We start from the raw sequence: 23565 nt of genomic DNA, 5'->3' as shown, positions 1-23565 counted from the left end.
AAACCTAACATGATATACAAGGGGGGTTTTTCACTGTACCATGGACTCCACTTTATCAATGAAATAAATTACAAGTATCCCTCACTATCAGAATAAATTATCTAAATTTAGAACTAAAAAAAAAAATTGATAAATTTGAGTCATGCCTTACTATCAAAACTCCAGAACCAAAGACATTTGGACAAAATGCTTTGCTGTCTGAACCTTCTAGATCCCAAAATCTTGCTGTCCAAATTCAGAAGCCCAAGAGATTCAGATAGCAAGAAATCCTTATGTGAAGTGCTTGGTGTCATCACAGAAATCTTTAATATCCTACTAGGTCTTTCATGCTGCCAACTGTCTAGAGATAAATACTATGGAGCAAAGTTCTGGTCTCAGATATTGAAAGTTCTAGGTAAGAATTTTGGTTCTTTAAAAATGACCGGAAGAATGGGCTGGGGCTGTAGCTAAGTGGTAGAGTGCCTGCCTTGTGTGAGGCACTGAGTTCGATCCTCAGTATCACATAAAAATAAATAAATAAAAGATATTGTGTCCATCTACAACTAAAAAAACATTTTAAAAAATACAAAAAGAAGAACATGCACATTACCATCTATAATCCTAGGGGAAAAGCTGAACAGAGTAAATCTATCACTCCTTACTCAGTGATGAGCTGAGTCAGCCTCACTTAGGATCAGTCTGAGTAGCAACTGAGAAAGCTAAGCAAGGAAAGCTGGACTGTCACCTCTAATGGAGACAACATATTATTAAAGCACCAGTTTATCCTTGAGAATTGCAGTCTATAGTTAACAGATATTGTAAAGCTACACTACTACTAGAGAAGTATGAGGCAATGTGAAACAGCTCAAATTGTTTCCTCATCTTTTAAATGTCTCTTTTAAATGTGTCAATTCAAGATCTTTAGCAGAACCATTCACATTTATGTTATTCAAAGCACTTTATACTCAAGTTGCTAGTTTTATCACAACTATACTATATTCCTGACGACAAATTGCTTTAAAAAAAAAAAAAACCCATAAGGCTAGAGGGTAGAACTCTGATTTTCAAAAACCTCCCAACTGGCTTCTTTGAATAACTATTTACTGGTATGACAAAGACTTTAAATTCTGAGTCCATGTTTCTTTTTTTCTTTTTTTTTTTTAGTTTTCAGCGGACACAACATCTTTGTATGTGGTGCTGAGGATCGAACCTGGGCTGCACACATGCCAGGCAAGCACACTACCTACCGCTTGAGCCACAACCCCGTCCCCGAATCCATGTTTCTTCATGTGAAATGGCAGAAAACCTTTACAAGTGCCCTCAAAGAATACAAGGTATTAATTTCAAGATATTATAAAATGCTTTGAAAATACTGAAGGAAATCAAAATTTTGTTATCCTAAGAAAATTCTGTTACTTCCAGAAAACTTGCAAACAAATATATGAATCTCAGTCAAGAGAGAGAGATTTCTGTGAAGTAACTATTGACACTCTGGAGTCCATACTCTGTGAAGGTGTGGCAATATACTTTGAAACATCTCAATCTATTGGTTCAAAATGCCATTCAAGGGCTGCGTCCTAGGACACCTTGAAGACACTGATCACTCCCTTGTAGTAGAGAAGAGGATGCTGACCCACCATCCTATCATCCGAATCGGCTGGAAGGAACCACCAGATGACGTTCACCTTCTGGCTAAGAGAAGTCACGTGGCCTCGAGGCTCTGAAAGTGAAGGAAACTTTCAGGACTACAAAATGTATCCAATCAAAAATAAAAATAAGACCGCCTCCGCCCACCAGCAGACACCCACCGAAGTCAGGCTCAGCCCAGCTCGGCCTCACTGACCTTCGAGGAAACTGGGGCCCAAGGTAGGCCCAAGTCCATTCCATCACTGGCAGACACCTGCCAGAGACCTGCCAGAGCTCAGGCAGGGCCCAGACTCTACTCGCTGACCTGTGAGCAGGGCCCAGGGTAAGCTTGGGCCCCCTCCACCACCACCACCTGGGAGCCCAGATCTAAGTTGAGATACTGCAGCCATCCTCATAGCCTTCCCCATGTAGTAGCCTCTACCTTGGGACAATAGACAGAGCCTAGAAGCAGCTGCATCTTGGAGCAGGCATCCCAAAGCCAGTGTAAGGCCCACCCTTTCAGCCCCATCTCTGTTGCATCCATCTTGGGGCACCTCCACTGGTATCTGGAGTTACCTCCTACTATTGCTGTGACGACCTATAGTTGTAGTAGCATCCATCCTGGGACACCGGCAGGGTCTGGAAGCCCAACGTCAAGGTGAGGTACAGATAATCTGTACAGATACTACAAGATTATAGGGTAGAAACTGTAATACCTCACATCCACACTGCAAGAAAGGAAATCACATAGACAACATGAAAAAACAAGGGAGGAAAATGCCCCAAACCAATTAGGACACAATAACAGAACCCATGGGCAGTCCAGTTGATGAAATGTCAGAGAAAGAATTCAGAATGTTCATAATTAAAATGATCTGTGAATTAAAGAATGACCTAAATGAGCAAATACAGGCAAAAATTGATCACTCCAACAAAGAGATAAGAGCGCAAATACAGGCAATTACTGACAACACCAATAAACAGATAAAGGAACAAATACTGGCATCCATTGATCACTCTAACAAAGAGATAAGGAAGCAAATACAAGTAGCAAAAGATTACTTCAAGAAAGAGAGATTCTGAGAAAAAAAAATCAGAAATCCTTGAAATAAAGGAAACAATAAACCAAACAAAAAACAATAGAGGGCTGGAATTGTGGCTCAGTGGTAGAGTGCTCGCCTACCATGCATGAGGCACTGGGTTCGATCCTCAGCACCACATAAATGTAAAATAAAGATATTGTGTCCACCTAAAACTAAAAAATAAATATTAAAAAGAAAAAAACAATAGAAAGCATCACCAATAGACTAGATCACCTGAAAGAGAAATCGTCAGATAATGAGGACAAAGTATACAATCTGCAAAATAAAGTTGACCACATAGTGAAGATGGTAAGGAACCATGAGCAGAACATCCAAGAATTATGGGATAGCATCAAAAGAGCAAATCTAAGAGTTATTGGGATAGAGGAAGGCACAGAGATTCAAACCAAAGGAATGCACAATCTCTTCAATGAGATAATATCAGAAAATTTCCCAAACATGAAGAATGAATTGGAAAATCAAATACAAGAGGCTTATAGGACACTAAATATACAAAATTACAACAGATCTATACCAAGGGACATTATAATGAAAATATCTAGCATACAGAATAAGGATAGAATCTTAAAGGCCACCAGAGAGAGGATCAGATAACATATAGGGGATACCAATTCCTTTCTCAGATTTTACAACCCAGACCCTCAAAGCCAGGAGATCCTAGACCAATTTGTATCTCAGCAGATTTTACAACCCAGACCCTCAAAACCAGTAGATCCTGGAACAACATATACCATACCCTGAAAGAAAATGGATGCTGGGCTGGGGTTGTGGCTCAGAGGTAGAGTGCTCGCCTAGCACAACAAGTGAGGCCCTGGGTTCGATCCTCAGCACCGCATAAAAATAAATAAAACAAAGGCATTGTGTCCAACTACAACTAAAAAATAAATTAATAAAACGGATGCCAACCAAGAATCTTATATCCAGCAAAATTAAGCTTTAGATGATGAAATAAAAACCTTCCATAATAAACAAAAGTTAAAAGAATTTACAACTAGAAAGCCTGAACTACAGAGCATCCTCGGCAAAATATTCAAAGAAGAGAAGCTGAAAAACAATGAAAATCAGCAATGGGAGGTATGACACTAAAGGAAAAACTAATCAAAGGAGAAACCAAGTAAAGTTAAATACCAAAAATAAACAAAAATGGCTGGGAATACAAATCATGTCTCAATAATAATCCTGAATGTTAATGTTAAATTCATCAATCAAAAGACATAGGCTGGCAGATTAGATTAAAAATAAATAAATAAAAAAAGACCCAAGAATATGTTGCCTCCAAGAGACTCATCTCACAGGAAGATATCCACAGACTGAAGGTGAAAAGTTGGGAAAAATCATACCACTCTCATGGACTGCGGAAATAAGCAGGGGTTTCCATATCAAATAAAATAGACTTCAAGCCAAAGTTAATCAAAAGAGATAAAGAAGAATATTTCATACTGCTTGAGGGAACCATTCATCAACAAGACATACAATTATAAATATCTATGTCCCAACAATGGAGCATCTACGTTCAAACAAACTCCTCTTAGGTTCAAGAGTCAAACAGACCACAACACAATAATTCTGGGTGACTTTTAACACACCTCTTTCACCATTGGATAGATCTTCCAAACAAAAGCTGAATAAAGAAACTGTAGAACTCAATAGTACAATCAACAACTTAGACTTAACTCACATATATAGAATATTTTATCTTTCAACAAGCAAATATACTTTCTTTTCAGCAGCACATCTAAAACAGACCATATATTATGCCACAAAGCAACTCTTAGCAAATAAAGTAGAGATACTACCCTGCATTCTACCAGATCATAATGGAATCAATGATAAAATAAAAAATAAGAGCTATTCCAACACCTGGAAACTAAATAATTTGTTACTGAATGAACAATGGGTTGCAAAAGACATAAAGGAGATCAAAAAATTCTTGGAGGTAAATGAGAGCACAGATACAACATACTGAAATCTCTGGGATACTATGAAGGCAGTACTAAGAGGAAACTTCATTGCATGGAGTTCATTCCTTCAAAGAAGAAAAAAAATCAAATGAACACCAAAAGCAGAAGACAAGAAGGAATTAAAATCAGAGCTGAAATCAATGAAATTGAAACAAAAGAAACAACTGAAAAAATTGGCAAAACAAAAAGCTGGTTCTTTGAAAAAATAAATAAAATTGACATACCCTTAGCCATGTTAATGAAGAGAAGGAGAGAGAAAACTCAAATTACTAACATACATGATAAAAAAGGAAATATCAACAGACCCTACAGATATACAAAAGATAATTAGAAATTATTTTGAAATAAAATAGAAAATATCGAAGGCATAAACAAATTTCTAGAGTCATATGATTTGCCCAAATTGAATCAGGATGATATATACAATTTAAACAGATCAATTTCAAGATAAAAGAGAAGACACCATCAGAAGCCTACCAACCAAGAAAAGCCCAGGACCGGATGGATACAAGACCTTTAATGAAGAACTAATACCAATACTCTTCAATTTATTTCAAGAAATAGATAAAGAGAGTACACTTCCAAACTCATTCTATGAGGCCAATATCACCCTGATTCCAAAATCAGGCAAAGACACATCAAAGAGAGAAAACTTCAAACCAACATCTCTAATGAACATAGATGAAAAAATTCTCAATAAAATTCTGGCAAATCACATACAAAAACATATCAAAAAGACAGACACCACGATCAAGTGAGCTTCATCCCAGGGATGCAAGGTTGGTTCAACATACAGAAATCAATAAATGTAATCCATCACATCAATAGACTTAAAGAGAAGAACCACATGATCATCTCAATAGATGCAGAAAAAGCACTTGACAAAATACACCACCCCTTCATGTTCAAAACTCTAGAAAAACTAGGGATAACAGGAACATATCTCAAGATTGTAAAAGCTATCTATGCTAAGCCTCAGGCCAATATCACTCTAAATGGAGAAAAACTGAAGGCATTCCATCTAAACTGGAACAAGACAGGGATGCCCTCTTTACCACTTCTATTTAACATAGTTCTTGAAACACTGGCCAGAGCAATTAGATGAAAGAAATTAAAGGGACACAGGTAAAGAAGAACTCAAATTAGCACTATTTGCCGACAATATGATTCTATACCTAGAAGACACAAAAAATTCCACCAGAAAACTTCTAGAACTAGTAAATTAATTCAGGAAAGTAGGAGGATACAAAATCAAGAACCATAAATCAAAGGCATTTCTGTATATCAGTGACAAATCCTCTGAAAGGGAAACGAGGAAACTACCCCATTTACAATAGCCTCAAAAAAATAAAATAAAATACTTGGGAATCAACTTAACAAAAAGAGGTGAAAAACCTCCACAACAAAAACTACAGAATGCTAAAGAAAGAAAGAAGAACTTAGAAGATGAAAAAATCTCCTTTGTTCTTGAATAGGCAGAATTAATATTGCCAAAATAACCATACTACCAAAAGCACTATCTAGATTTAATGTAATTCCAATCAAAATCCCAATGATATTCCTCAAAGAAATAGAAAAAGCAGTCATGAAATTCATCTGAAAAAATAAGAGACCCAGAATAGTTAAAGCAATCCTTAGCAAGAAAAGTGAAGCAGATGGCATCACTATACCAGACCTTAAACTTACTACAGAGCAACAGTAACAAAAACAGCACGGTATTGGCACCAAAATAGACTGATAGACCAATGGTACAGAATAGAGGACACAGAGACTAACCCACATAATTACAATTATCTTACATTAGACAAAGGCACCAAAAACATACATTGGAGAAAAGATAGCCTCTTCAACAAATGGTACTGGGAAAATTGGAAATCCATATGCAACAAAATGAAATTATGAAATGAAACCCCTATCTCTCACCATGCACAAAACTCAAAGCGCATCAAGGATCTAGAAATTAAACCAGAGACACCACGTCAATTAGAAGAAAAAGTAGGCCCAAATTCTCCATCATGTCAGAGGCCCCTATTTCCTTAATAAGACTCATATAGTGCAAGAATTAAAATCCAGAATCAATAAATGAAATGGATTCAAACTAAAGAGCTTCTTCTCAGCAAAAGAAACAAATCAGTGAGGTGAACTGAAAGCCTACAACGTGGGAACAAATTTTTATCACACACACATCAGATAGAACACTAATCTCTAGGATATATAAAGAACTCAAAAATCTTAACACCAAAACCCAAATAACCCAATCAATAAATGGGCCAAGGACCGGAACAGATACTTCTCAGAAGGTGATATACAATCAATCAACAAATATATGAAAAAATGTTCAACATCTCTAGCAATCAGAGAAATGCAAAGATTTCATCTCCAGTCAGAATGGCAGCTATTAAGAAGACAAACAACAACAAGTATTGGCAAGGATGTGGGGAAAAGTCACACTCATACACTGCTGGTGGGACTGCAAATTTGGTGCAGCCAATATGGAAAAGCAGCATGGAGAATCCATGGAAAACTAGGAATAGAATCACCATTTGACCCAGCTATCCCATTCCTAGGTCTATACCCAAAGGAGTTAAAAACAGCATACTACAGGGACACAGCCACATCAATGTTTGTAGTAGCACAATTCACAATAGCTAAACTGGAACCAACCTAAATGCCCTTCAGTAGATGAATGGATAAAGAAAACATGGTATATATACACAATGGAATATTATTCAGCATTAAAAGAGAATAAAATCATGGCATTTGCAGGTAAATGGGTGGAGTTAGAGAATATAATGCTAAGTGAAGGTAGCCAATCCCAAAAAAACCAAATGCCAAATGTTTTCTTTGATTTAAGGCTACTGATTCATAATGTGGTAGGGGAGGCATGGGAGGATTAGATGAACTCTAGACAGAGCAAAGGGGAAAAGTGGAGGGAGGGGAAGGAAGGGGGCTTGGGGGCAGGAAAGACAGTGGAATGAGATAGACATTGTTATCCTAAGTATATGTATGAAGACACAAATAGTATGATTCTACTTTGTGTACAACGAGATATAAAAAATTGTGCTCTTGGGATGGGGATATGGCTCAAGCTATAGCGCGCTAGCCTGGCATATGCAGGGCGCTGGGTTCGATCCTCAGCACCACATAAAAATAAAGATGTTGTGTCCACCGAAAACTAAAAAATAAATATTAAAAAATTCTCTCTCTCAAAAAAATTGTGCTCTATATGTGTAATATGAATTGTAATGCATTCTGCTGTCATATATAACAAATTAAAAAATAAAAAACAAAGATACCATTCAACATTCAAACAGATTTTAATTGATTGCCTCTAGTGTAATATATGTGCTAAGTGCTATAACAAAATGGAAAAATCAAATCACTTGTCCTCAAGATCCTTACATTTCTCTCAAGGTTGTTACATGTATAAGGCAGGAGGTGTTAAAAATGACAAAAACTGCAATGAGTTCAGGAAAAGAGAAAGCAAAAATTAAGGCTTCCAGATAGAGAAAATAGTCTGAAAAAAAGGAAGATAAACATACTTTCTCTACTTAGGTAGATACTAATAAGTGACTAAAGGCAATATTTTGCTATTCTCTACAATATTTTTTTCCTATCTCCTCTGAAATAACTTACAAATCCACTTTCCCAAATTAGTCACATAGGGCTAAAAAATATTGTACAAATATTAAAGAGCTAGATCTATCTTTCCATAAAAATTTACAAAGAAGAAAAATTAAATAATCATAATGACATGCATTGTGTGTTTACATTTAAAGAGGGTCTTATAAATAGCAAAGGTGGAATAGATTGAAAATTGGCTTTAGAATGAGACACTGCATTCTGAAACTCAGCCCTACTATTTTTTAACAGTTTGACTTTCAAACAGTTCCTTCTCTGAAAGTTGGTTTCCTTTCTATAAAAATGGAGACAACTACCCTATAAGCAACCCTGCAAGATAAGGAGATAATATGCATAAAGCACACAATATATAGAAGGTACTTTTATCAATGTCTACTTTAACTTATTAAATAGGAAAAGTAATAATTACTCATGAGCTATGCTACAAGGAAAGATTCTATAACAAACTAATCATTTTCTCAGTATATTAGATCAAAATTCAAAAATACGTGATCCAGAAAGTCATGAAAACCCTCATGCCAAACTAGTTTTTTGCGCTCTTACATCAGCCTATAGGTACAGACTCTGAATGTCTTCTAAACCACTGGTGAGCATGTATGAAAGCCATTGCCTGTGACATACTGTACCTTTTGATTTGATTTCTCTTCCCTTGAATGGCTAAAACGTGTAAGCTAACACAAACCTGTCACAGTCCGTTGGCCATCACTTAGGTTATTCCACCACTTGTTAATCTAAAACAGAAGGAAAATTGCATATCACCGCACGTGAAACACTTTTAGGCTAGGAAAATGAAAATCCAGAAAGGAAATGCCTGTGTATGAAAGAGGGACTCTTGAGGCTGGGGCTATTGCTCAGTGGCAGAGCACTTTCCTATCATGTGTGAGGCACTGGGCTCAATACTCAGCACCACATAAAAATAAATAAAATATAATGACGACACACATTATAAATAAATAAATAAATAAAGGCATGTTGTCCATCTACTACTACAAAACAAAGTTAAAAAAAAAAAAAAGAGGGATTACTCATTTGCAAAATAATCACAATGCAGTAGAATGGAAAAAGCATGTGTTTTAGTCAGATTACATTCTCAACAGTCACTGACCAGACATTTTACTTCTTAGCTTTGGTTTCCTGATATATACATGGGACAATAATAGATATCAAGCAGCATTGCCAGGAGGAATATCAATAATGTGAAGCAACTAGCTACACTATCAGATATAGACAGGCACTGAGTGATTATTCACCAAGGGCCTATTGAGTTTTAAAATTCCAGCTGAGGCCAGTTTTAAAATTCTAGTGACACATGCCTGTAATTCCAGAGACTCAGGAGGACCAGAAGTTCAAAGTCAGTCTCAGCAATTAACTGAGACCCTCAGCAACTTAGTAAGATCCTGCCTTTAAATAAAAAGAACTGGGAATATAGTCCAGTGGTAAACTCCCCTGGGTTCCATCCCTAGTACCATCAGAAAAAAAAAAAAAAAAAAATCTGTTTAGGCAGGGTGGTATGCACCACGCTGAGGAAAGAGGAATACTTGAGACCAAGAGCTTGGGGCCAGCCTAAAACATACATTGAGATCTGGTCTCAAATAAATAAATAAATAAATAAATAAATAAATAAATAAATAAATAAATAAATAAATAAGATAAAAATAAAATCCTGAGAATATTTTGTAGCAAAATTGCTATTTTTCTTAAAAGATATAATAATGGCATTGAAGTTCAGAAAAAGATATAAGAAGAATCCTAAATTTTTAAAGATATACACTGAAAATTTTATGGTTGAAATATGCCTAAGACTTGCCAGGGGCAGTGGTACATGCCTGTGTTCCCAGCAACTCAGGAGCTTAAGGCAGAAGGATTCCAAATTTGAGGGCCCTCTTGGCAACCTAGCAAGACCCTGTCTCAAAACAAAAAATAAAATGGGCTGAGAAGTTAGTTCAATAGCAGCACTCCCCTGTGTTCAATCTCCAGTATTGCAAAACAAATGAAAAAATAATAATGCAGTGAGGGAGGGGAAATAGATGTATAACAAAATTGGCACTGTTAGTAACCACTGAAGTTGGACAATGGTGGTACGTAATACTTTTCTACTTTTGTATATGTTTATAATTTTCCATGATTAAAGGTTTAAAATAAGAAAACACATTCTAATTATAAAATTGAACTAGATTTTGTTATGGAAAAAACTCAGGATAAAAAAAAATTACTGTTCAGTATGTATGTGATTCCATTTCTGTAATTATAATAAATTTGTGCATGAGTTCCCAGACCTTATTCACTGCACAGGCAGTGGTGTGAATGGGGTCCCAGAATCTTGCTTTGCTGCCCAGGCTGTCTAAAACTTTTATTTTCCATCTTAAATTCATGTATTGTAACAGTTTTCTTTAATGGGCATGAATTTTATGTATCACAACCTATCATTTAGCTATTATAAAAATCTATTTTGGACTAAGATTATATATATATTGCTTATGCTATTTTTCACCTTTTTTTTCCATGAAGTATTTCCATCATAGTGAATCTTTTTTTTTAATACCTTTCAAAAATTATTTAATTTTTTTTTTTTTTAATGTGGTGCTGAGTTTGGTTTGATACCCAGTGCCTCACACATGCTAGGTAAGTGCTCTACCACTGAGCCACAACCCCAGCCCCTATTTTTCACCATTTTAAAGAAACATTTGGGGGCTGGGGTTGTGGCTCAGTGGTAGAGCACTTGCCTAGCACATGTGAGGCACTGGGTTCAATTCTCAGCACCACATATAAATAAAGGACCATCAACAACTAATATTAAAAAAAAAAATTGAGGTACGCTTGGACATTAAAACTTCACAGCACAGAGACATGCTGGAAACCTCTAGCTTTTGAAGGGATCCAGGGTTATATAATGTCTGTTTTATAATCCTCTTGAATAATATACTGAATAAAAATCTGCTAGTTATTGTTTTCACCTACAAATATTATCATTGTTCTGCCATAAAGCCTCTCTGAACCTATGGGGAAACAGAGGAATGATTCCTTCTCCCTAAATATGAAAACCTCAAACTGTCATTAGTAAAAAGAAAATCCAAGATTTTTCTTCTCAGGCTCTCATCAACCAGTATCAGATTGTTTCAAATTAAAAAAATAAAACAAAATTTAAAAAGACTGGGGATGTAGCTCAGTGGTAAAGTGCCCCTGTGTTCAATCATCAGTACTGCCAAAAAAAAAAAAAAAAAAAAAAAACAGAGAGAAACAAATCATTCAGAGAACTGAGGGGCCACCATGTGCATATTAAAAAATAAATGGAAGCCAGGTATGGGGCGCACACCTATAATCTCAGCGGCTGGGGAGGCTGAGGCAGGATGATCGCAAGTTCAGAACCAGCCTCAGAAATGAGGAAGCACTAAGCAACTCGGTGAAACCCTGTCTCACAAAATAGGGCTGGGGATATGGCTCAGTGGTCAAGTGCCTCTAAGTTCAATCCCTGGCACTCCCTTCCCCAAATAAATAAATAGAAATCTCTGTAAGTTCTATAGTTGCACCTCTGTGTTGTATCCCATACTAAGTAGAGTCAGAAACACTCAACAGTGGGGATTTTACCTTAGAAAGCTCTTCAAAATCCAGTTAGTTGGTGGCTCTACCCCTAAGGCATGTATATTTTGAATAACTCCTCTGATTTTGATACACACTCTGAAGTCATCCAGCAAGGTGATACAAGTAAAATAATGGGCCTTATACTGTAGTAGGGCTGGGATGAGGCCCCAATACATTAATTTTTAACAACTATCTGTGGTGAATTTGATGCATATAGGTAGAAGGAAAAAATTCTTGGAACACTATCAAGTACAACACTGCCAGACAGACAACACATTAATAATACTTACTGTGGTAAAAGGACTTTAAAGAAGAATGTTAAGTACACTGTCTTAACATCTATGGATGGAATATAACCATTATCTAAAAAAGACTTCATAAATAACCAGACTTCAAAAATTGTGGTTAACTATAACAAAGAAAGTAAAGTTTATATTTACCTCCTTTCTAAGGTCTCCTTCTTTTTGTGGTCTTATGCTATCCAACCAATCAGCTTTAATACCATCGAAATAACTCTGGACTCTGGACTTCAGTGATTCATATTGCCAAATAGCAGCTGATCCAAATGCACAGCCTGTAAACTATATAAAATTAAATGTAATACAAAATAACTAATAGGGAAATAGGTCTCCATATAATTCCAAGGACAATACTTTGCTTTTACAAACCAATAGAAGGAACATCTGGCACAGTAAAAACTATCAGGTGACAAGAACATTTTATTGTTTTCCATTTTGTTAACTTCGTAAGACCTTAAGGCCTGTTTCCAGCAACAAATCTCCAGATGAATTCAAAAATTCACATTGTATCTCTTGAAATGCTATGCCAAATATGAAGGCCCATAAATTTCTTCTCTAAAACTTATATACTCACTGAGGCAGATCCTAAAAGCAATTATTAGGGGGCTGGGGTTGTGGCTCAGTGGCAGAGGGCTCGCCTAGCACATGTGAGGCCCTGGGTTCAATCCTCAGCATCATATAAAAATATGTAAATAAAACAAAGGTATTGTGTCCATGTATAACTAAAAAAAAATTTTTAAAAAGCAATTATTAAATCCATTCTGTAATCAGAATTCATGAGCCCAGCTACCCAGATCCTTTTGATATCTTCCTCCCCCCACACAATATGTTCTTACTCTAAAGGAACTCAACCAGATTGATAGTACTTGAACATTACACTGGAAATAAGCTAGGTAAGAAACTCCCAGTGATATGAACTCTTACCCCAACAGTGAAAAAAAAAGGTTTTATGAGAGTCCTTATAGGATAGGGAGAAGGATAAAAGACTGTTTCTTCTACTGGAGGGATCAAAGCACTTCTCTTATATGCTTCACCACTTGTTCCTGTGTCAGATCTTCGAGGTTCAACCTTCCTGGGAGCTTTTCTGAATCCACATTTTTGCTGAATAAAGAAGTTAAACCTGTGGAGGGAAATATCATATTAGAAACAGAGTGGGATCTAGCAAACATATACAAGCTTCTACTTGGCCTGTATTATTACCACTTCAGTTTATCCTCACTCCACTGTCAGGACTCCTAACCCAGGTAGAAATCAAAATCATAACATTTAACTTTTTTGGAATAGAAGAGATACAAACTATAGCAACTTCAGAGGGTACTTTCATCAATCAACAAAACCTACATTAGCCATTGGTAATTTCCCCATATACATGGCATCTGTTTAATCTCACATGCTTTGAAGACTTGTCTGTTCTTCAGACAAGTTCTCCAGAAGACAGCATTGGAAGTACTGTACTTCACTTCTGCATGACATCTGCTAAAAAAGTAGCACTCTGGAATTGTTTTAGTTAAGTCTTTTAGATATAACATTTATTGTCATCGTGGATCAGGTATTATCAGTTGTCAGGTATTATCAGTTCTGAATAAATAAATTTTTAATAAACATTTTTTAGTTGTTGATGGATCTTTATCTTATTTTATATACAGTGCTGAGAATCGAACCTAGTGCCTCACACATGCTAGGCAAGTACTCTATCACTGAGCCACAACCCCAGCACTGAAGAAATAAATTTTGAGGAGATATAGGAGAAAATGCATCTTATGAAATGTTACAATGAAGCCTAGTGTTGACTTTTGACTATTTTTTTGTTGTTGTTGTTTTTAAACAGGGGAGGCCTGTAGGCAAAGATATTCAGTGATTAAGGGGCCTACACATACCATATAGCTTTTCTTCCAAATATAAGAGAAAGTCCATTTTAAAAGTCTCTTAAATATTTTCAATAGTTTCTGAATTATCTATAGGAAGCTCTTAAATGTTTGATATGGTCTACTATTAAATCCAGGTCATATTTTACATCAAAATTTATGATAAGCAAAGCCAAGTTACTTGACCTTTGATCTGTCAAAGTGTTCTTCAAGTATGTTTTGAGATGCTTTTGTACATTTTCATAGCGCTCATTCTCAACCTTCATTGCAGGCATATGTACTAGGAAGAAACATGACATCAGGCAGATGGAGGGCCTCATAAACGGTAGATGGAAGCTTTATATCTTCCCTCTGTGTTTCCATTTGATTCTTCAACAGTGAAGTTTGGCTGAAGAGCATGTCAGGATAAGGCAAGTCATTTTTGTATACATAAGCATGATGCTCCTCTGATGTATTGAATTTAAGCTATCCCATGACTGAAGGTACCAGAGATAAGGCACTCTTCTGAAAAGATATCTTTTAAGTTCCTGAATGATTTGCTCCACTGTTGGAACATTACAGTTTCTTTATAGTAACTTTCAGAGGTTAGTTAAGTTTCCAAGTTACCCTGCCAACACCTACAAAATTTCCCAGGGAGTTTCATTTGAATATTGTTTGGTTGCCAAATTTGTTGCTTCCTCAAACCAAAACTCATGATAAACTTCAATATTTTCCACGACTTCCTGAGTCAATGTAGCATTGTATTCAAGCTGGGAGCAAAGAATATATCAGAGGTTTGTCCCTGGAGATTTTTCCCCAAAGGCTCTTATAAAAGATAAAACTTTTTTTTAAAACAGCAAATGGTAACAATGAAATATAAATCTCTTACTGCACAACAGAGTTCAGATGCTCAGCCAGCTATACAGTTATTCCACCTAATATTTGTGTTACTACATAGACAGCATTTAAACATAAAACAAACATTTGCAGGTTGGGGTTGTAGCTCAGTAGCAGAGTGCTTGCCTAGCAAGTGTGAGGTACTGGGTTCAAGCCTCAGCACTACATAAAAATAAACAAATAAAGGCATTCTGTCCACTTACAACTACCAAAAACAAAAACAAAAAACAAAAAAACAAAAAAACCCACTTACCCGAGGCCCATTAAAATTGCAAAAGGGCCAGGCACAGTGGCACACACCTATAATCTCAGTGGCTTGGGAGGCTGAGGCAAGGAGAATCGCAATGCCAAAGCCAGTCTCAGCAACTTGGTAAGGCCCTAAGCAACTCAGTGAGACCCTATCTCTAAAATACAACTACAACTAAAAAATAAATATTTAAAAAATATAAAAATTTCAAAAACATCACACCAGCCTGTCCACTGAGAATGGCAAATTTCCTTCAGTTCTTTACCAGTTTCCTCACTATTCTGAAAAAGAACAGAAATTGCATTGTCAAGTTCTAAAAGAGTTGTGGATGGGAAAAAGATTTTTCTTCATTATTCCTAATGCAATAGATAGCCCCAGGGGCACTGATTTTTACAAACCACATGTTTAAGGTATAGGAAGAGCAGAGTGTGTAGATAGCTTGGGGATATTTCTCGAAAAGTCTTGAAGCAGCAACTTTCATTTTGGAATAGAATTTGCTAGAAACAATGTAAGCCTGGCCATGAGAATACTCCATATGTAGTCCCCACTTCTCAGTTATCATAGTGTGAAATTTCACAGCCAAAATTTCTTCATTAACTTCCTAAGGCAGTAAGACCACAAATTCCTCTCATTTTATGAGATTCATCTACAAACCTTACCAACACAGGAAGGTGTTCTTCCCCTCCTACATCCACACCTCATAATGGAAAAAACTGGAAAGAATCCCGGAGGGTTTCTTCTCGAATGCTGCTTACAGATCTTTAACATGTGTTTCTGCTATTTTTGAACATAACAATGTGTTAATCATAGTAGTCTCAAAGTGCTTTCTCAGGACCTCTTTGCTACAATTTATTTGGCACTCCTGCAGTGGCTAAATGTTATGAGGAGTGAAGAGACTTTCTGGGATTTCATCAGCCTTATGCCCATCTAGAGGTATGTTTTGTTTTCTCATAAGAATTAAAATTTCAAATAAAGACTTTTGTTTACCTCTTTAAGGACTAAAGGCAAAATGTTGTAAGGGTAAAATTTCTAAGCTGATTCTAAGCCGCAAAGCCTGAGTTAAAGTGTAAAAGACTGGGCATTGTAAAGTTTCCAAGCTGCAGGGCCTGAGTTAAAAAGTGAAGGACCAGGTATTGTTAAAATTCCTCTGCTACCCCCAGAACCTGTAATCCCTGTAGCTGTTAGGACAATACTCGAACTGCCCAGTAAATATTTCCACTGACTCCCTGGTTGTATAATGACCTGGGACTCTGTGTAGTTTGTCACGTAGTTATTTAGGCCCTAAAATCAATCAGTTTGAATGTGTACCCCGCTTAGAAGTGACCAATCACCCCTGCCCAGCCTGTTCCCACCAATGAATGTACTAATCATGTTTCAGAGTTGTTGTTCAATTTTCCCATGCCTCATGATGATTTGTTCTGATGTATGCAAAGCCCCCCACCCTCCCCAAAAAGTGTACTTAAGCTCCACTTGACCTCTGCTCTGGGCTGCTCTCCTTTCTTGAGTGGGCACGGAGCCCAAGCATGCTGGTTCAATAAACTCCCTCCTGCTTATTGCATGAAGCCAGTCTCTTGTGGTCTCTTCCTCCGACACTTCGCCGGACCCTTACAATGTCTTCAGCCTGCTTATCACCCCCTTCTTCTGCACTGGAGTTCTGAGCATTGCTATTGTTTATGTTTTTGTTCTTTGTTCACAAGTTTCATCATTTTTTGTTTTGTTTTGGTGTCCTGGTTTTATCACTCAATTCTTTTATTGTTTTCTGTGTCTACTATGTGAATTGCTCAAATGACTAGTTAGATCAAATATTGCTAGTATTGCATTATCTAAAAAAAAAAAAAAACTGTCCTATAAGGACTCTCCCAAGTATCTGCTTCAATTAATTTTTAAAATTTATAATATGGTGCTGGGGATTGAACCTAGGGCTTGTACATCTAAGGTACCCCACCCCCATGCTTCAATTAATTTTGAGAAAGAAAATAACCCAATCATTTAGTTTTCTGATGCCTCTGTAAAATGCATAGTTCTATAAATCGGAAGTCTCAAAGTGTTTTGGCACATAATTGAAAACTACTTAGCTAATCAGTACTGCAGTCTGGCTGGGCACAAAATAACCGAGCCGCCACAAAGCCTTTTAGGTTCAAACAGCAACTCTTTATTCCCGAACTCTCACTGGCACTCTACACACACTTTCCGGGAACACACTCCCTCCACCGGGCTCCAATTCTCTCAGAACCCAGAGAGAACTCAACGGGAACTCCAAAGTAGCCGGCTCCCAAGGCAGCAGGATCCGCCTAATTCCTGAGCAGGGTCACCTTTCAACCATTCTCTCTGGCAAAAATGCCAGGCGTCAATCCTACTAAACTGTGGCTCTCAACAAATCAGGTGTTTTTATCTTCCATGTCAGCTTTCCTACAATTCTCCCAATTCTGGCATCTGGCCTGATTCCACAGGAACCTGAAGAAGGACCCAAAAGGACTGCATGCAAGAGTTTTCTTCCACATGCAGTCTGCAGACTGGAATAGAGTAGTTTCACAGAAGTACCTCACCTCCCTACCTCTTCAGGGCAGCCTGCCAGCCCGCCCATCCCTATAGGCAGGGGGGGAAGCCAGGCCAACCAGCCAGCTTCTTACAGTGCTCCCTTACTTTAAAACCAATATATTCACATGGAAACTAACTCACTGGCTTCTACAAACAGTTCCATTTTCTGACTTATCTCTCAGTTCTATCAGTCACAGAGATTAAAATATGTCATTTGGAATTCACTTTTACTTTTAACATCCAATTAAAAACCAACTCTGTCAACAAAAATGCTTTTCATTCCTAGACTGGTCCCTTACTTTGTGCCTAAAGTACACCAATGGCTTACTGAACTTACACACTTTTTAACATGTCCCATGTTCTTTCTTCACATCACTGTTCTTAATTCAATAGTTCCTCAAATGCCTCTCACAGGACTAAAAATCTCTCCCTAATTCCAATACAACTTCTTAGCCCATCACTTCTGTCTAGAACACTGTACCATTTCCTAGCTAATATCCCTTTTAATATTCCACACTCCAAATTCATTCTTCACATTGTATTACCCACAAACATAATGTTCCCCTGCTTTAAACCCCACAATATACCCTCTACTACAACTCATATGTGATGGCTTACAAAAAATAAACCCCAAAATACTTTTTCAGCACATCCCTTATATGTTCGCCCTCCTCTCAGCAATTCTTTACCACCCAAAACCATTTTTACTCCCATTATATTGTGTAGTACTTAATTATATGAATTATATTGAATTCTTTGTTGTTCCCTTCATCTGCCTAGGACAACACTACTTCCTTATTCTAGTACCTACTTTGTCCAGCCAACTTTTTTGTGCCTTTCAGAATATGACCTCCTCCAGTAAGTCTTCCTTAACTCCCCCAGGCTTCAAGGATCTCTCCTATGTCCTTCTAAATCGATTATAATGTTTATCTCAATCACTGCCTCTAACCCTACTAGATTATAGTGTTGTAGTCCTTGTATCTTTACCACCCAGCATAGCTCCTAATAAATAAGTTAGTAATAATCCATTAGAAGAAAGGAGTTAAAATGATAGTTAGGTCTGGAATGTAGCTCAGGGTTGAACACTTGCCTCACTTGCATGAGGCATTGGATATGATGAGAGGAGTAGAGTCAGCTCTTATGCATGCTCATTTTTGTGTGTGTGTGTGTGTGTGTGCGCGCGCAAAGTCTGTTAGTTTTACTTTGACTATCTGAAAGGAAGGTGGGACTATTTACTAAGATAAGAAAAGCTAACAGCTTCAAAAGAGGAGACTAGAAGATGCTGAGGTCATGGAACTTCTTATTGCTAAAAACTGGAACTTACATTTCTATGAACAAGGGATTGAATAATCTGTGATAGATTCATATAATTAAGTACTATACTTGGCAAAAAGAAAACCTTCACCTGATGATCATACCTCAGGGAGAACTCTCAAAAACACCCCGCACAGTGGCGCACACCTGTAATCCCAGCAGCTAGGGAGGCCCAGGTAGGAGGATCACAAGTTCAAAACCAACCTCAGCAACTTAGCAAGACTCTGTCTCAAAAAATAAAAAAAGGACTGGGATGTGACTCCAGGGTGTTTTGTTAAATGCCCCTGGATTCAATTCCTGGTCCCTGACCCCACCAAAAAAAACTGAGCAAAAAAAGTCGAACAAAAGAATATTCAAAATATAAAATATACAAAATATATTTTGGTCTGTGATTTACATATGAAGTTGAAAAACAGGCATATGAAGTTGAAAAACAGGTACACTAATTAACATGTTGCACTAAAAATCAGAATGCCTGCCTGGAGTAGGTGTGACTTGACTAAAAAGGGGTGAGAGAACTTTCTAGGGTGATGGAAATTGTTCTTTGCCCTGATTTAGATGAATGGTAGCACAGGTATACACATTTATCAGACTTCACTGGCTCTAAAGTTAATACTTATATATTGTACAATATGTAAAGTATGTCTCAAAATATTTTCAGCATAAAAAAATATGCTTGTAGGATATCTGGGTGGAGGTATCTTGGAAGCAATTATACTCAAAAATGGTATGTCCACTATACTATCACATGTGTAGACTACCCTCTCTCCTCAACACTGAGCCCACTCAGTTCATCTCAGAAATCACGTAGCAAGGCTGGAGTGTGGTGATAAAGTAATTTCACTGGAAAGTTTATATAATTCAGAATTTATTTTCAAATAAGTGATATTTCTTTCAAATAAATCTATTATAGAAAGTTAAGAACTTATTCAAACAATGCTAATGTTGCTCTAAATCTAAATGCTTTTGAAATCCTGTTAAAAGTCTTGTGAAAGAATATCCTTTAGCAAATACTGTTGAATGGCTAAATTCAAATTATTTCCAAATCCTCTCTCCTTGCCTGCTTTTTCTGTAGTGACCAGGAAAGATAAATATCTTCAATTTTTCAGCCTCTCCTGAAGTTAGGTGTGGCCAAATCACACAAAACTCTGGCTAACTGAGACTTAGGGATTTTTCAAGAACCTCTTGGAAAGGTTTTGCTTACCTGATAAAGACATATCACTGATGTCTGTCTCTATCAAACACAACCACTCCCTTTTTTCTGCCTTGAATAATGCCTTAAGCTGAGCAGTTATCTTAATCAAGAGAAAGACCCAAGGATTTAGATATTAACCTTGACATTTTTGAGCTACCAAGCAACAATAGTCACTTAACTACAATAATCTCAGAATACTTAAAATAACTTATCTAAACAAACCATCAGTTTACTTTCAGCCAAATGAAATCCCAACTGATATTTCAAATAGTAGATGTTAAGTCTTTACAATTGATTTGATTTCTATTAAATATTCCAGGGGCTGGGGATGTGGCTCAAGCGGTAGCGTGCACCTGGCGTGTGCGGGGCACTGGGTTTGATCTTCAGCACCACATAAAAATAAAGATGTTGTGTCCACTGAAAACTAAAAAAAATATTCCAAAGTAACTTAGATCTGGTAAATAAAGAAGTAATCAAAACAAAATGCCACTAGGGACCAAAACAGGGTCTGACAAAGTAATCAGAACATGTTTACTATACAGACAAGTTGTATTGGTGGTTCCTTTCATTTCTCTTACTATACCAAGAAATACAAAGAATATGAATCTCTTATATGGCCAACAGCTTAAATTAATCAACCAAATCTAGTGAAAGATTACTTCTTCCACATCTCATTCACTTAAAATTTTGAAGCACAGGGTCTTGGGATGTGGCTCAAGTGGTAGCGCGCTCACCTGGCATGCGTTGAGGCACTGGGTTCGATCCTCAGCACCACATAAAAATAAAATAAAGATATTGTGTCCATCTAAAACTAAATAAATAAATATTAAAAGATATTTTGAAGCATAATGTTTGGAAAGAAACACAGACACTAGGGTGGGAATCTAGAAGCAAAGTCAGATCTTTTGCTTACACTATTTACCTTGTGAATCTCATTAGAAACAAGAACAGAGTTGAGGACCTTAAAAAGAGTGTTAAACAAGCTGATCCCAGGGCTAAGTTCAGAACTTATCAGATACAATATATATATATATATTAAGTGTGTATGTAGATACAGAAAACTACATTTGGACATATAGAATAAAATTCAATACTATGTCTTGGCTCACTGAATCTATTGCCTAGGATGCATTCAAAAGGTACACAGTGGAAAGCCAAGAACTATTCCCCAAGTCCCCTTGTAGTGAGGGTTTCAGATGTAACAAAGATGCTAATGAGACACACTGGCATTTCACTTGAATTCAAAACTGAGTTTAGTAAAAAGATTTGAGGCATCCTATTTGCTACCAAAAATAATGGTGTAAGCAGCACAGATCTTTCTTTAGTCAGCAGATCCTGATTTGGCAGCACTTTTCCGAGTTGCCTCAATACTGCATAACAAACCACTCTAAGACTGACTTAAGACCACAATTTATTATTTCTCATGATTCTGCCAGTTAGCTGCCTTCAGCTGGGCAGTTCTGCTGGTCTCACCTGGGTCACTCAAACAGCCAGTTATCGGACTGTTTGCCTGGAGCTGGGAAATCTAAGAAGGTGTCATTCCTTATTCTGAAGCCTTAGTGCTGGTTGTCAGCTAGCTCCCTCTCTGCACAATCCCAGAATTTGGTAGTCTAGAAAGGGCTTCTGCCATGGCAGTGGGAATGTTCCAAAAGGGCAAAAGCTGCAAGGCCTCTTGAGCTTCTGAACTTTAGGCCTTCCCTAGTAATATTTCTGCCACATACTACAGGTCAAAGGAAGTCACAAGGCCAACTTCAAGGAATAAGGAAATCAAATCCTACTCTAAATAAAGCGAGCTGCAAGATACCAAAGCCATGTTTTTTAATCCACATACCAGTAGTGGCATTTAAGATTCTGAAGATTTAGTCTAGAGCAGTAATTTTCAATGTTATTCACACATTAGAATTTCTCTTTAAAAATGCCATACCATGGTCCCAGCTTGAATTAATTAAACTGGAACCTCTAGGAGTGGGGCCAGGCCCTCCGTGGTTTTTCTCAAGGTCTTCAGGTAGTTCTCATGTGCTGCCAGGGCTTGGGGAAAACTTTAGTCTACATACAAATCACCTGGGGATCTCATTAAACTCACATTCCAATTTAGTAGTCTTGGGGTAGGATACATTTGAGAGTATACATTTCTGAAGTTTTAAATTAGAGGTTGACAAACTATGGCCTGCAGCAGGGTGAATTTGATCCTCCAGGTAAGAGCGGTTCCTACTTTTTTGTACTGGGGATTGAGCTAAGGGTACTTTACCACCAGAGCTCTGGATTCTTGAGTTTCTAGTAGCCACACAATTGTTATGGTTCTGTTCTTAATATGATCCCATAACTTTTAAATAGAAAAAGTCCATATATTTGAAAATATCCATATAATAAAAAATATCCATATATTTGGCTTACTGGTAAGATAATAGTTTCACTATGAATTGTTTTTACAAGTTTGAAGATGAAGATAATGTGATAATAAAGCTTTAATTATTTACCACTGGTGAGCTCAGAAGTTGATAAATATACATATGGGTCAGTGCTAATATCTGTTACTAAAATTCTATATGAACAAAACTAAGTAGGAAAGGCCTAATATTGAAAATAGACAAGATGTATCCAAGCACACAGATCAAATTCATTCCACTTAAAACAAAATAAATATATTTGGGCTGAGGAGGAAATCCTAAATTTTCTTAAAACTGATCTTTTGGTGGGGGTACTAGGGATTGAACCCAGGGTAAGAAAACGTAAGCAAGCATTCTACCATAAGTTATATCCCCAGTTGTGAGAAAAAAGAGAGAGAAAAAAAGCCTCAAATAATGATGGGTTAAGCAGGGAAAGTAATTTAACACACCTGATTTACTAATTTGCCAAGTGTCTTACCTAAATATATTTAAGACTGTCACCTCAATCTAAAAAAAAATTAATCCTTATGTAGGTGCTACAGTCAACTTTTTTCTTCTCTTAGTTTCATACAATCAGCAAATTATGCAGGTCTATTTTCAAACCTTAGTAATGTTTTTCAGAAGTTCTGCCAGAAGCTTGATAACAGAATTTCTGAAGAGCGTGAAGTTTTTTTTCTGAAAAGGTTAGATAGTAAATGTTTTAGTCTTTTTGGACTGAAATCTGTTACATTTTACTGTTTTTATTTTACCCTTTAAAAATGTAGAAATCATTCTTGGTGGGCACCCTGGATCTGCATAAGTTTGTAGATTCTTGTATCACCACCTACAATGCTTGTAAAATGCAAATGCCTGGCCCCTCTTCAGGCCCATTACATCAGTCACATGGACTGACTCATTATTCTGCACACTGATTTTAGAACCAGAAGAACTCAAAGCAAACCTAATAAAGGTTAT

General features: G+C 36.9%; 1 protein-coding gene and 1 pseudogene across 1 annotated transcript in view; both read right to left on the bottom strand.

Moving 5' to 3' along the window:
- Parl (presenilin associated rhomboid like) overlaps positions 1 to 23565 on the bottom strand; it is a 47750-nt gene that overhangs the window by 22075 nt on the left and 2110 nt on the right. The window contains exons 2-4 of the mRNA XM_026389387.2: positions 13114 to 13309; positions 12331 to 12471; positions 8994 to 9042 (exon numbers count right to left, since the gene is read on the bottom strand). Of these exons, the coding sequence (XP_026245172.1) occupies positions 8994 to 9042; positions 12331 to 12471; positions 13114 to 13309 (386 nt within the window). The remainder of the gene's footprint in view (positions 1 to 8993; positions 9043 to 12330; positions 12472 to 13113; positions 13310 to 23565) is intronic.
- LOC144253314 (52 kDa repressor of the inhibitor of the protein kinase pseudogene) lies at positions 14141 to 17761 on the bottom strand (annotated as a pseudogene).

The sequence above is a fragment of the Urocitellus parryii genome, chromosome 2 (assembly GCF_045843805.1).
Source record: "Urocitellus parryii isolate mUroPar1 chromosome 2, mUroPar1.hap1, whole genome shotgun sequence".
Taxonomy (NCBI): domain Eukaryota; kingdom Metazoa; phylum Chordata; class Mammalia; order Rodentia; family Sciuridae; genus Urocitellus; species Urocitellus parryii.
This window is presented reverse-complemented; position numbering and strand designations above follow the sequence as displayed.